At 38.1% G+C, this 14,681-nt stretch overlaps 1 protein-coding gene across 1 annotated transcript in view; it reads left to right on the top strand.

The window, feature by feature from the left end:
• LOC128659798 (oocyte zinc finger protein XlCOF6-like) overlaps nt 1-14,681 on the top strand; it is a 95,539-nt gene that overhangs the window by 20,264 nt on the left and 60,594 nt on the right. Inside the window, exons 2-3 of the mRNA XM_053713370.1 lie at nt 8,658-8,773; nt 9,350-10,813. Coding sequence (XP_053569345.1) covers nt 8,755-8,773; nt 9,350-10,813 — 1,483 coding nt within the window. The 5' untranslated portion in view covers nt 8,658-8,754. The remainder of the gene's footprint in view (nt 1-8,657; nt 8,774-9,349; nt 10,814-14,681) is intronic.

The raw sequence follows: 14,681 nt of genomic DNA, 5'->3' as shown, positions 1-14,681 counted from the left end.
GTGTCCTGTACATTTGGTTTCCAATTTACTTCTATTATGAAATTTGCTTCATTCTTCTGGTATCCTATATTGAAGCAGCAGCAATGCACTACTGGGAGCTAGCTGAACATATCAGGTGAGCCAATGACAAGAGGTTTGTATGTGCAGCCTCTAATAAGCAGTGAGCGCACTATAGTGCATTGTATGCTTTGTCACAAAGGTCTCCAATGGAACAAATCAGATTCAGTAATAGAAGTAAATAGAAAGTTTATTAAACTTAAATCATGAAAGTTTAATTGTGACTTTGCTGTTCCTTGTAATGTGTTTCTAATGACTTTTTATAACAGTGTATAAAAGAGTATAAAATGTATGGGAGATTTCACCTTTAGGTTTATTTTTATATAAAATAGCTGTTTCAGATTTATTTCCATTGTCAAATTTTACACAAAGTTTATAAAATACAGGTTATGTGGCGCCAGCTGCTACTTAGCATGTGCACAAGTTTATATTATATACAGATATGAGTCTGTTATTGGCTGATCACTGTCACATGATACAGATGCAGAACAAAATGTCAGAAATAAATCTACTGCTCTTTAGAAATCCATAGTACATTTTATTACATTGTATTTAGGGATGCACCGAAATTTCGGCCGCAGAAACGTTTTGGCCGAAAATAGCATTTCTTTCATGTAATTAGCAAGAGTCCATGAGCTAGTGACGTATGGGATATACATTCCTACCAGGAGGGGCAAAGTTTCCCAAACCTCAAAATGCCTATAAATACACCCCTCACCACACCCACAATTCAGTTTTACAAACTTTGCCTCCGATGGAGGTGGTGAAGTAAGTTTGTGCTAGATTCTACGTTGATATGCGCTCCGCAGCAAGTTGGAGCCCGGTTTTCCTCTCAGCGTGCAGTGAATGTCAGAGGGATGTGAGGAGAGTATTGCCTATTTGAATGCAGTGATCTCCTTCTACGGGGTCTATTTCATAGGTTCTCTGTTATTGGTCGTAGAGATTCATCTCTTACCTCCCTTTTCAGATCGACGATATACTCTTATATATACCATTACCTCTGCTGATTCTCGTTTCAGTACTGGTTTGGCTTTCTACAAACATGTAGATGAGTGTCCTGGGGTAAGTAAATCTTATTTTCTGTGACACTCTAAGCTATGGTTGGGCACATTGTTTATAAAGTTCTAAATATATGTATTCAAACATTTATTTGCCTTGACTCAGAATGTTCAACTTTCCTTATTTTCAGACAGTCAGTTTCATATTTGGGATTATGCATTTGATTTTATCATTTTTTCTTACCTTCAAAAATTTGACTTTTTTCCCTGTGGGCTGTTAGGCTCGCGGGGGCTGAAAATGCTTCATTTTATTGCGTCATTCTTGGCGCTGACTTTTTTGGCGCAAAAATTCTTTTTCGTTTCCAGCGTCATACGTGTCGCCGGAAGTTGCATCATTTTTTGACGTTATTTTGCGCCAAAAATGTCGCCGTCCCGGATGTGGCGTCATTTTGGCGCCAAAAAGCATTTAGGCGCCAAATAATGTGGGCGTCTTATTGGCGCTAAAAAATATGGGCGTCGCTTTTTTCTCCACATTATTTAAGTCTCATTTTTCATTGCTTCTGGTTGCTAGAAGCTTGCTTTTTGGCATTTTTTCCCATTCCTGAAACTGTCATTTAAGGAATTTGATCAATTTTGCTTTATATGTTGTTGTTTTTTCTCTTACATATTGCTAGATTTCTCACGTTGCATCTGAGTCAGAAGATACTACAGGAAAATCGCTGTCTAGTGCTGGATCTACCAAAGCTAAGTGTATCTGCTGTAAACTTTTGGTAGCTATTCCTCCAGCTGTTGTTTGTATTGATTGTCATGACAAACTTGTTAAAGCAGATAATATTTCCTTTAGTAAAGTACCATTGCCTGTTGCAGTTCCTTCAACATCTAAGGTGCAGAATGTTCCTGATAACATAAGAGATTTTGTTTCTGAATCCATAAAGAAGGCTATGTCTGTTATTTCTCCTTCTAGTAAACGTAAAAAATCTTTTAAAACTTCTCTCCCTACAGATGAATTTTTAAATGAACATCATCATTCTGATTCTGATAACTCTTCTGGTTCAGAGGATTCTGTCTCAGAGGTTGATGCTGATAAATCTTCATATTTATTTAAAATGGAATTTATTCGTTCTTTACTTAAAGAAGTTCTAATTGCTTTAGAAATAGAGGATTCTGGTCCTCTTGATACTAATTCTAAACGTTTAGATAAGGTATTTAAATCTCCTGTGGTTATTCCAGAAGTTTTTCCTGTTCCTAATGCTATTTCTGCAGTAATTTCCAAAGAATGGGATAAATTGGGTAATTCATTTACTCCCTCTAAACGTTTTAAGCAATTATATCCTGTGCCGTCTGACAGATTAGAATTTTGGGACAAAATCCCTAAAGTTGATGGGGCTATTTCTACCCTTGCTAAACGTACTACTATTCCTATGTCAGATGGTACTTCGTTTAAGGATCCTTTAGATAGGAAAATTGAGTCCTTTCTAAGAAAAGCTTATCTGTGTTCAGGTAATCTTCTTAGACCTGCTATATCTTTGGCTGATGTTGCTGCAGCTTCAACTTTTTGGTTGGAAACCTTAGCGCAACAAGTAACACATCATGATTCTCATGATATTATTCTTCTTCTTCAGCATGCTAATAATTTTATCTGTGATGCCATCTTTGATATTATCAGAGTTGATGTCAGGTTTATGTCTCTAGCTATTTTAGCTAGAAGAGCTTTATGGCTTAAAACTTGGAATGCTGATATGGCTTCTAAATCAACTCTACTTTCCATTTCTTTCCAGGGTAACAAATTATTTGGTTCTCAGTTGGATTCTATTATTTCAACTGTTACTGGTGGGAAAGGAACTTTTTTACCACAGGATAAAAAATCTAAGGGTAAAAACAGAGCTAATAATCGTTTTCGTTCCTTTCGTTTCAACAAAGAACAAAAACCTGATCCTTCATCCTCAGGAGCAGTTTCAGTTTGGAAACCCTCTCCAATCTGGAATAAATCCAAGCCAGCCAGAAAGGCAAAGCATGCTTCTAAGTCCACATGGAGGTGCGGCCCTCATTCCAGCTCAGCTGGTAGGGGGCAGGTTACGTTTTTTCAAAGAAATTTGGATCAATTCTGTTCACAATCTTTGGATTCAGAACATTGTTTCAGAAGGGTACAGAATTGGTTTCAAGATGAGACCTCCTGCAAAGAGATTTTTTCTTTCCCGTGTCCCAGTAAATCCAGTAAAAGCTCAAGCATTTCTGAATTGTGTTTCAGATCTAGAGTTAACTGGAGTAATTATGCCAGTTCCAGTTCAGGAACAGGGGATGGGGTTTTATTCAAATCTCTTCATTGTACCAAAGAAGGAGAATTCCTTCAGACCAGTTCTGGATCTAAAAATATTGAATCGTTATGTAAGGATACCAACGTTCAAGATGGTAACTGTAAGGACTATTTTGCCTTTTGTTCAGCAAGGGAATTATATGTCCACAATAGATTTACAGGATGCATATCTGCATATTCCGATTCATCCGGATCATTATCGGTTCCTGAGATTCTCTTTTCTGGACAAGCATTACCAGTTTGTGGCTCTGCCGTTTGGCCTTGCTACAGCTCCAAGAATTTTTACAAAGGTTCTCGGTGCCCTTCTGTCTGTAATCAGAGAACAGGGTATTGTGGTATTTCCTTATTTGGACGATATCTTGGTACTTGCTCAGTCTTTACATTTAGCAGAATTTCATACGAATCGACTTGTGTTGTTTCTTCAAGATCATGGTTGGAGGATCAATTTACCAAAAAGTTCATTGATTCCTCAGACAAGGGTAACCTTTCTGGGTTTCCAAATAGATTCAGTGTCCATGACTCTGTCTTTAACAGACAAGAGGCGTCTAAAACTGATGGCAGCTTGTCGAAACCTTCAGTCACAATCATTCCCTTCGGTAGCCTTATGCATGGAAATTCTAGGTCTTATGACTGCTGCATTGGACGCGATCCCCTTTGCTCGTTTTCACATGCGACCTCTTCAGCTTTGTATGCTGAATCAATGGTGCAAGGATTACACAAAGATATCTCAATTAATATCTTTAAAACCGATTGTTCGACACTCTCTAACGTGGTGGACAGATCACCATCGTTTAATTCAGGGGGCTTCTTTTGTGCTTCCGACCTGGACTGTAATTTCAACAGATGCAAGTCTCACAGGTTGGGGAGCTGTGTGGGGATCTCTGACGGCACAAGGAGTTTGGGAATCTCAGGAGGTGAGATTACCGATCAATATTTTGGAACTCCGTGCAATTTTCAGAGCTCTTCAGTTTTGGCCTCTTCTGAAGAGAGAATCGTTCATTTGTTTTCAGACAGACAATGTCACAACTGTGGCATACATCAATCATCAAGGAGGAACTCACAGTCCTCTGACTATGAAAGAAGTATCTCGAATTTTGGTTTGGGCGGAATCCAGCTCTTGTCTAATCTCTGCGGTTCATATCCCAGGTGTAGACAATTGGGAAGCGGATTATCTCAGTCGCCAAACGTTGCATCCGGGCGAATGGTCTCTTCACCCAGAGGTATTTCTTCAGATCGTTCAAATGTGGGAACTTCCAGAAATAGATTTGACGGCGTCCCATCTAAACAAGAAACTTCCCAGGTATCTGTCCAGATCCCGGGATCCTCAGGCGGAGGCAGTGGATGCATTATCACTTCCTTGGAAGTATCATCCTGCCTATATCTTTCCGCCCCTAGTTCTTCTTCCAAGAGTAATCTCCAAGATTCTGAAGGAATGCTCGTTTGTTCTGCTGGTAGCTCCGGCATGGCCTCACAGGTTTTGGTATGCGGATCTTGTCCGGATGGCCTCTTGCCAACCGTGGACTCTTCCGTTAAGACCAGACCTTCTGTCACAAGGTCCTTTTTTCCATCAGGATCTGAAATCCTTAAATTTAAAGGTATGGAGATTGAACGCTTGATTCTTCGTCAAAGAGGTTTCTCTGACGCTGTGTTTAATACTATGTTACAGGCTCGTAAATCTGTATCTAGAGAGATATATTATAGAGTCTGGAAGACTTATATTTCTTGGTGTATTTCTCATCATTTTTCTTGGCATTCTTTCAGAATTCCGAGAATTTTACAGCTTCTTCAGGATGGTTTAGATAAAGGTTTGTCCGCAAGTTCCTTGAAAGGACAAATCTCTGCTCTTTCTGTTCTTTTTCACAGAAAGAATGCTATTCTTCCTGATATTCATTGTTTTGTACAAGCTTTGGTTCGTATAAAACCTGTCATTAAGTCAATTTCTCCTCCTTGGAGTTTGAATTTGGTTCTGGGGGCTCTTCAAGCTCCTCCGTTTGAACCTATGCATTTATTGGACATTAAATTACTTTCTTGGAAAGTTTTGTTCCTTTTGGCCATCTCTTCTGCCAGAAGAGTTTCTGAATTATCTGCTCTTTCTTGTGAGTCTCCTTTTCTGATTTTTCATCAGGATAAGGCGGTGTTGCGAACTTCTTTTGAATTTTTACCTAAAGTTGTGAATTCCAACAACATTAGTAGAGAAATTGTGGTTCCTTCATTATGTCCTAATCCTAAGAATTCTAAGGAGAAATCGTTGCATTCTTTGGATGTTGTTAGAGCTTTGAAATATTATGTTGAAGCTACTAAATCTTTCAGAAAGACTTCTAGTCTATTTGTTATCTTTTCCGGTTCTAGAAAAGGCCAGAAAGCTTCTGCCATTTCTTTGGCATCTTGGTTGAAATCTTTAATTCATCTTGCCTATGTTGATTCGGGTAAAACTCCGCCTCAGAGAATTACAGCTCATTCTACTAGGTCAGTTTCTACTTCCTGGGCGTTTAGGAATGAAGCTTTGGTTGATCAGATTTGCAAAGCAGCAACTTGGTCCTCTTTGCATACTTTTACTAAATTCTACCATTTTGATGTATTTTCTTCTTCTGAAGCAGTTTTTGGTAGAAAAGTACTTCAGGCAGCGGTTTCAGTTTGAATCTTCTGCTTATGTTTTTCGTTAAACTTTATTTTGGGTGTGGATTATTTTCAGCAGGAATTGGCTGTCTTTATTTTATCCCTCCCTCTCTAGTGACTCTTGTGTGGAAAGATCCACATCTTGGGTAATCATTATCCCATACGTCACTAGCTCATGGACTCTTGCTAATTACATGAAAGAAAACATAATTTATGTAAGAACTTACCTGATAAATTCATTTCTTTCATATTAGCAAGAGTCCATGAGGCCCGCCCTTTTTTTGTGGTGGTTATGATTTTGTATAAAGCACAATTATTCCAATTCCTTATTTTATATGCTTTCGCACTTTTTTATCACCCCACTTCTTGGCTATTCGTTAAACTGAATTGTGGGTGTGGTGAGGGGTGTATTTATAGGCATTTTGAGGTTTGGGAAACTTTGCCCCTCCTGGTAGGAATGTATATCCCATACGTCACTAGCTCATGGACTCTTGCTAATATGAAAGAAATGAATTTATCAGGTAAGTTCTTACATAAATTATGTTTTTTGGCTACTTTGGTTTTCGGGGGGGGTTTTTCTGTTATTTTTGGTAAAATGTTGTGTACCATGTTTCAAATTTGATGCTAGCCTAGAGCTGCTGTTTAAGTTCATTACTTGACTTTTTGAATTTAATGAGTTTTCTAGGACTATTTTTTTTTTTGATAATTGATAAAAAAAAATGTTAAATCTGATTCTGGTAAAATTGTGTAGCATATTATTGTTTTAAGATATTTTTGTCCAATTTTAGTGTGTTACTTTCAATAAAAGTGTGGGCTTTTCATTAAATAGTCTAATTATGTAAAAAAAAAAAAAAAATTGAAAATAATTTGAAAAAATAAATCCCAGATTTTCGGCTTCGGTTTCAGTGCAGAATTTCCATTTTGGTGCATCACTAATTGTATTGTTAGTTTGCATCTGTTGATATTGTTATTATATACTTTATGAACATTTTAAATGGGCTGAGCTTGATGAAAGATCATATATCATTATGTTATCAATCTATGTAAACACAAAGGCTTCCTTTTCTTATCTCTGTCCTAGAAAACAATTAAAAGTTAACACTTTATGGTCTGTCTCTCCAAATCCCCCCCCCCCCTTGCAGTGTGATTTAAGACAACTCACTACTGACCAAGAGAATTTAAAGGACTGGGGTGGAGCACATGAAAAATACAAAATGTAGAGTCTGTTAAGCATTGTACAAATTGGTCACAAGGAGGGGTACCTATCCGTTACAGAAAGACTACAGATACAGTGTGTAGCTTCATGCGGTTTGTAACAACGGACTATCACACGCATAGTATCTGTGTATGTTTCTTCCTGTTACCCTTAGAGATCTACAAGAACTTTAGCTTTTGTTATTAATAAATTGTTCATTTGCTTTAAAGGGACACTGAACCCATTTTTTTCTTTTGTGATTCAGATAGAACATGACATTTTAAGCAACTTTCTAATTTACTCCTATTATCAATTTTTCTTTGTTCTCTTGCTATCTTTATTTAAAAAAAGCATCTAATTTTTTTTTTGGTTCAGCACTCTGGACAGCAATTTTTTATTGGTGGATGAATTTATCCACCAATCAGCAAGAACAACCCTGGTTGTTCACCAAAAATGGGCCGGCATCTAAACTTACATTCTTGCATTTCAAATAAAGATATTAAGAGAATGAAGAAAATTTGATAATAGGAGTAAATTAAAAAGTTGCTTAAAATTTCATGCTCTATCTGAATCACAAAAGAAAAATTTTGGGTTCAGTGTCCCTTTAAGCATTTGTCTGTGTCTGTATTTGTCTGTGTCTGTATCCAGTCTGCCTGGGGTCTGCACAATAAACCTGATTATCTTGAGCTGTTGAAGCTCTAACTAATGTGAGTATTCTGGGTCTGCCTTCCATCTGGGGAGTGAAGATTACACAGTATTATGCTACGATGTGTTTCTTTCTCTTCCTTCTGAGGAACATCGTATGGACTATTTGTATTTGTGGTATTGTCTCCATTAAAGACTGTTTTCACGTTGGATATATTAATACATATTGGTCGGTACTACATATTGGTCTGCATTATTATCACTATTTGTATTTGTGGTACTGTCTCCATTAAAGACTCTTTTCACGTTGGATATATTACTACATATTGGTCGGTACTACATGTTGGTCTGTATTATTATCACTATTTGTGTGTGGTTTTTGTTACACATTTTATTTTTAGTAAATACAAAATGTCTGACAGTGAGGATCTGTAGAAAGTACAATATCAATACTGTAGTATTAGATTTAAATTACATATAAACAACTCTTATTTAACATTTGTGTGAGTGCTGCTCTTTTATATAAATAATGGAAAAATGATTATAATATATTTGTAAGGTTGTAGTTTGTTCCACTCATAAATAGATTGTCTACTCCTGAGCTTATACTGTACTTGTAAAGTTCTGGAAAGATAAATATTTAAGGTGCAACACCCACAGAGCTAACTGTACTAAATGCTTGTGCTGAATCAATAGCACATATGTAATAACCTAAACAGCTGATCTGTATCACATGAATTGTTATGTGTGCCTTTAATTATACCATACATACAGTTAATCAGAACCATTATTTATTATTATCTGTCTAAACCATTTTATATACTTTTTACAGACACGGCCAGAGCACTGAGAGATATCAGGTATTGATGTAACTGGAGTGAATAAGGGAACCATCTTCCTGAGCACAGACATTGGAGCCTGTTATCAGTATGAACTCATATGTGTTAGGTGAGTAAAACAGATATTATTCTGACTTTAATTACTGGGAAATAGAATAGATCACTCATTAAACAAATATAAACTATTATATTTATATCTGCACTTTTTAAGAACATTTGTGTCAACACCAACTCTCAGATTACCTGCAACTCTACCTTCCCCTGCCCTGACCCAACTCATGGAACACCCATAACTACACTTACACCTACCTTGTTCCCATATGTGGAACACCCAGAACTCCACCAGTAAGTGTTCCCCACTCCAGAACCGCCACTGATTTCGGTGCCAGAATACAGATATATATTTTTTTTCCCTGTCTGAGAACATTATCCACCTGCACCTTATTTAACAGGGCTCTATAAATTGTTTTAGTCAGTAATCAGTGGTTTAGTTTATTATGATGTAGAAATATTTAAATTATTTGTCTTTCTTTGTTTAAATTTGTGATTTACAGGTTAATCAATTTAAAAATAAACACAAAACAGAAGTCATTTTATGGAATGTAAATAAATAATATGATTTGTGTAAGACGATGGATTCCATTTTAAAGAATAACCTTTCTTTATTCCTTTTCTTTTTATGTAGACAATCACTTGAATAGTTCACACCCATCCTTCACTACAGGAAGCATCAGAATGATACCGCAAACTCCAAAAGTCTTAGACCCTAATGACTATTCACAAACATTGGGGATATCAAAACAGATATTTAAAGGAGATGGAGAATTGGCAGGAACTGGGCAGCAATCATTATGCACAGAGAGTAATTTAGCCATCAAACAAGAGGACATTTATGACTTATCTAGTGAAATGATTCTCCCAGAGGATAAACCACACAAATTTACTGAGTTTTCAAAACATTTAAAAGAAGGGGAAAGTCTTAAGTCTAGCCAAATGATTCGTACAAATAAGAAACCTTTCAAATGTACAGAATGTGAGAAAAGATTCACATCCAATTTGCATCTCCTTGAACACCACACAGTTCACACAGTTGTGAAACCTCACACGTGTACAGAATGTGGGAGATGTTTCACATCTAAAGGAAGCCTTAAGTGTCACAAAAAGACCCACACAGGGGAGAAACCTTTCACATGTAATGAGTGTGGGAGATGTTTCACATCCAAGGGAAATCTCATATCCCATGAAAAGACCCACACAGGGGAAAAACCTTTCACGTGTACAGAGTGTGGAAAAAGTTTTGCACAAATAGATATTCTGAAAACTCATGAAATGATTCACACAGGAAAAAAGCCTTTCACATGTGCAGAGTGTGGAAAAAGTTTTACAAAGATAAATTATCTAAAAACTCATGAAAGGATTCACACAGGAGAAAAGCCTTTCACATGTACAGAGTGTGGGAAAAGTTTTACACAAAAGAGTACTCTGAAAACTCATGAAAGGATTCACACAGGGGAAAAGCCTTTCACATGTATAGAGTGTGGAAAAGGTTTTGCACAAATAAATAGTCTGAAAACTCATGAAATGATTCACACGGGAAAAAAGCTTTTCACATGTACAGAGTGTGGAAAAAGTTTTACACAAAAGAGTTATCTGAAAACTCATGAAATGATTCACACAGGGGAAAAGCCTTTCACATGTACAGAGTGTGGAACAAGTTTTACACAAAAGAGTTATCTGAAAACTCATGAAATGATTCACACAGGGGAAAAGCCTTTCACATGTACAGAGTGTGGAAAATTTTTTACATATATGAGTATTCTGAAAAATCATGAAAGGAGTCACACAGGAAAAAAGCCTTTCACATGTACAGAGTGTGGAAAAAGTTTTACACTTAAGTGTAATCTAAAAACTCATGAAATTATTCACACAGGAGAAAAGCCTTTCACATGTACAGAGTGTGGAAAAAGTTTTACACATAAGAGTTATCTGAAAACTCATGAAATGATTCACACAGGGGAAAAGCCTTTCACATGTACAGAGTGTGGGAAATGTTTTACACAAAAGAGTAATCTAAGAGATCATGAAAGGATTCACACAGGGGAAAAGCCTTTCACATGTACAAAGTGTGGGAAATGTTTTACACAAAAGCGTTATCTGTTAGAACATGAAAGGAGTCACATGGGAAGAAACCTTTCACATGTTTAGAAAGTGGTAAAAAAAGGTTTTTTATTGAAATTGGGTATCACAAAACACCAAATATTTACACACAGACAAACTTTATATACACAGTGTGCAAACCTTTTTACAATTATCCTAAAAAGGGCAAACTCTCTAAATAGAAGCATCAAAAAGGATCCTATTGTAAATAATACTTTCTAATCCCAGTTATAAAATCCCCAGATTGGAAGTGCTCTCCTGCTGTCCTTTGTTCCTCTATATATGTGCACCTCAGTTTCTCTCATATCAATGTGATAGAATCCAAACACCACACAGGAATATACAGATCTGTCCTCCTACTGACCAGTTTACACAACCATTCACTACCAAAGCACCCCCAGTGTTGTTTATTAATATGACAGTGTTAGGAGTTGTACGTTTGATTTACATAGGGGAGGAAATAATTACATTTACAGAATAAAGGAGACTTTATATGAATAGAGTGTTACAGAATTATATAAACAAGAATATCAGTCTCAAATGATTGACATCTGGGAGATATATTTAATGTGCACATCATGTGGATAAACCTTTTCTTATAGCAATAGATGCTTAGCATTGTACATGTTATATACCAGAGGAACTACTGATGGGAAACTGATTTCTCTTGTTAAGTGTATCCAGTCCACGGATCATCCATTACTTGTGGGATATTCTCCTTCCCAACAGGAAGTTGCAAGAGGATCACCCACAGCAGAGCTGCTATATAGCTCCTCCCCTCACTGCCATATCCAGTCATTCTCTTGCAACTCTCAACTAAGATGGAGGTCGTAAGAGGATTGTGGTGTTTTATACTTAGTTTATTTCTTCAATCAAAAGTATGTTATTTTTAAATGGTACTGGAGTGTACTGTTTATCTCAGGCAGTATTTAGAAGAAGAATCTGCCTGCGTTTTCTATGATCTTAGCAGAAGTAACTAAGATCCTTTGCTGTTCTCACATATTCTGAGGAGTGAGGTAACTTCAGAGGGGGAATAGCGTGCAGGTTTTCCTGTAATAAGGTATGTGCAGTTAAAATATTTTTCTAGGGATGGAATTTGCTAGAAAATGCTGCTGATACCGAAGTAATGTAAGTAAAGCCTTAAATGCAGTGATAGCGACTGGTATCAGGCTTATTAATAGAGATACATACTCTTATAAAAGTGTATTTTAAAACGTTTGCTGGCATGTTTAATCGTTTTTTACATATGTTTGGTGATAAAACTTATTGGGGCCTAGTTTTTTCCACATGGCTGGCTTGAATTTTGCCTAGAAACAGTTCCCTGAGGCTTCCCACTGTTGTAATATGAGTGGGAGGGGCCTATTTTGGCGTTTTTTTGCACAGCAAAAATTACAGACACAGACATCCAGCTTCTTCCTGCATGATCCAGGACTTCTCTGAAGGGCTCAAAAGGCTTCAAAAGTCGTATTGAGGGAGGTAAAAAGCCACAGTAGAGCTGTGGCAGTTGTTGTGACTGTTTAAAAACATTTTTGTCATTTGTTATTCCGTTTTTGGTATTAAGGGGTTAATCATCCATTTGCAAGTGGGTGCAATGCCCTGCTAACTTATTACATACACTGTAAAAATTTCGTTAGTGTAACTGCATTTTTTCACTGTTATTTCAAAATTTGGGAAAATTTGTGTTTCTTAAAGGCGCAGTAACGTTTTTTATATTGCTTGTAAACTTGTTTTAAAGTGTTTTCCAAGCTTGCTAGTCTCATTGCTAGTCTGTTTAAACATGTCTGACACAGAGGAACCTACTTGTTCATTATGTTTGAAAGCCATGGTGGAGCCCCATAGGAGAATGTGTACTAAATGTATTGATTTCACCTTAAACAGTAAAGATCAGTCTTTATCTATAAAAGAATTATCACCAGAGGGTTCTGTCGAGGGGGAAGTTATGCCGACTAACTCTCCCCACGTGTCAGACCCTTCGCCTCCCGCTCAGGGGACGCATGCTAATATGGCGCCAATTACATCAGGGACGCCCATAGCGATTACCTTGCAGGACATAGCTGCAATCATGAATAATACCCTGTCAGAGGTATTATCTAGATTGCCTGAATTAAGAGGCAAGCGCGATAGCTCTGGGGTTAGGAGAGATACAGAGCGCGCAAATGCTGTTAGAGCCATGTCTGATACTGCGTCACAGTATGCAGAACATGAGGACGGAGAGCTTCAGTCTGTGGGTGACATCTCTGACTCGGGGAAACCTGATTCAGAGATTTCTAATTTTAAATTTAAGCTTGAGAACCTCCGTGTATTGCTTGGGGAGGTATTAGCTGCTCTGAATGACTGTAACACAGTTGCAATTCCAGAGAAATTGTGTAGGCTGGATAGATACTATGCGGTGCCGGTGTGTACTGACGTTTTTCCTATGCCTAAAAGGCTTACAGAAATTATTAGCAAGGAGTGGGATAGACCCGGTGTGCCCTTTTCCCCACTTCCTATATTTAGAAAAATGTTTCCAATAGACGCCACTACACAGGACTTATGGCAGACGGTCCCTAAGGTGGAGGGAGCAGTTTCTACTTTAGCAAAGCGTACCACTATCCTGGTTGAGGACAGTTGTGCTTTTTCAGATCCAATGGATAAAAAATTGGAGGGTTACCTTAAGAAAATGTTTATTCAACAAGGTTTTATTTTACAGCCCCTTGCATGCATTGCGCCTGTCACTGCTGCGGCGGCATTCTGGTTTGAGGCCCTGGAAGAGGCCATCCAGACAACTCCATTGAATGAAATTATTGACAAGCTTAGAACGCTTAAGCTAGCTAACTCATTTGTTTCTGATGCCATTGTTCATTTGACTAAACTAACGGCTAAGAATTCCGGATTCGCCATCCAGGCGTGTAGGGCGCTATGGCTTAAATCCTGGTCAGCTGACGTGACTTCAAAGTCTAAATTACTCAACATTCCTTTCAAGGGGCAGACCTTATTCGGGCCTGGCTTGAAGGAAATTATTGCTGACATTACTGGAGGCAAGGGTCATACCCTTCCTCAGGACAGGGCCAAATCAAAGGCCAAACAGTCTAATTTTCGTGCCTTTCGAAATTTCAAGGCAGGAGCAGCATCAACTTCCTCCGCTTCAAAACAAGAGGGAACTGTTGCTCATTCCAGACAGGCCTGGAAACCTAACCAGTCCTGGAACAAGGGCAAGCAGGCCAGAAAGCCTGCTGCTGCCCTCAAGACAGCATGAAGGAACGGCCCCCTATCCGGAAACGGATCTAGTGGGGGGCAGACTTTCTCTCTTCGCCCCAGGCGTGGGCAAAAGATGTTCAGGATCCCTGGGCGTTGGAGATCATATCTCAGGGATATCTTCTGGACTTCAAAGCTTCTCCTCCACAAGGGAGATTTCATCTTTCAAGGTTATCAGCAAACCAGATAAAGAAAGAGGCATTCCTAAGCTGTGTGCAAGACCTCCTAGTAACGGGAGTGATCCATCCAGTTCCGCGGACGGAACAAGGACAGGGATTTTATTCAAATCTGTTTGTGGTTCCCAAGAAAGAGGGAACCTTCAGACCAATCTTGGATCTAAAGATCTTAAACAAATTCCTCAGAGTTCTATCATTCAAAATGGAAACTATTCGGACCATCCTACCCATGATCCAAGAGGGTCAGTACATGACCACAGTGGACTTAAAGGATGCCTACCTTCACATACCGATTCACAAAGATCATCATCGGTTCCTAAGGTTTGCCTTTCTAGACAGGCATTACCAATTTGTAGCTCTTCCCTTCGGGTTGGCCACTGCCCCGAGAATTTTTACAAAGGTTCTGGGCTCACTTCTGGCGGTTCTAAGACCGCGAGGCATAGCGGTGGC

This window comes from Bombina bombina, chromosome 5 (genome assembly GCF_027579735.1).
Source record: "Bombina bombina isolate aBomBom1 chromosome 5, aBomBom1.pri, whole genome shotgun sequence".
Taxonomy (NCBI): domain Eukaryota; kingdom Metazoa; phylum Chordata; class Amphibia; order Anura; family Bombinatoridae; genus Bombina; species Bombina bombina.
Note: the sequence above shows the minus strand (reverse complement) of the source record. Positions and strands in the feature narration are given on the sequence as shown.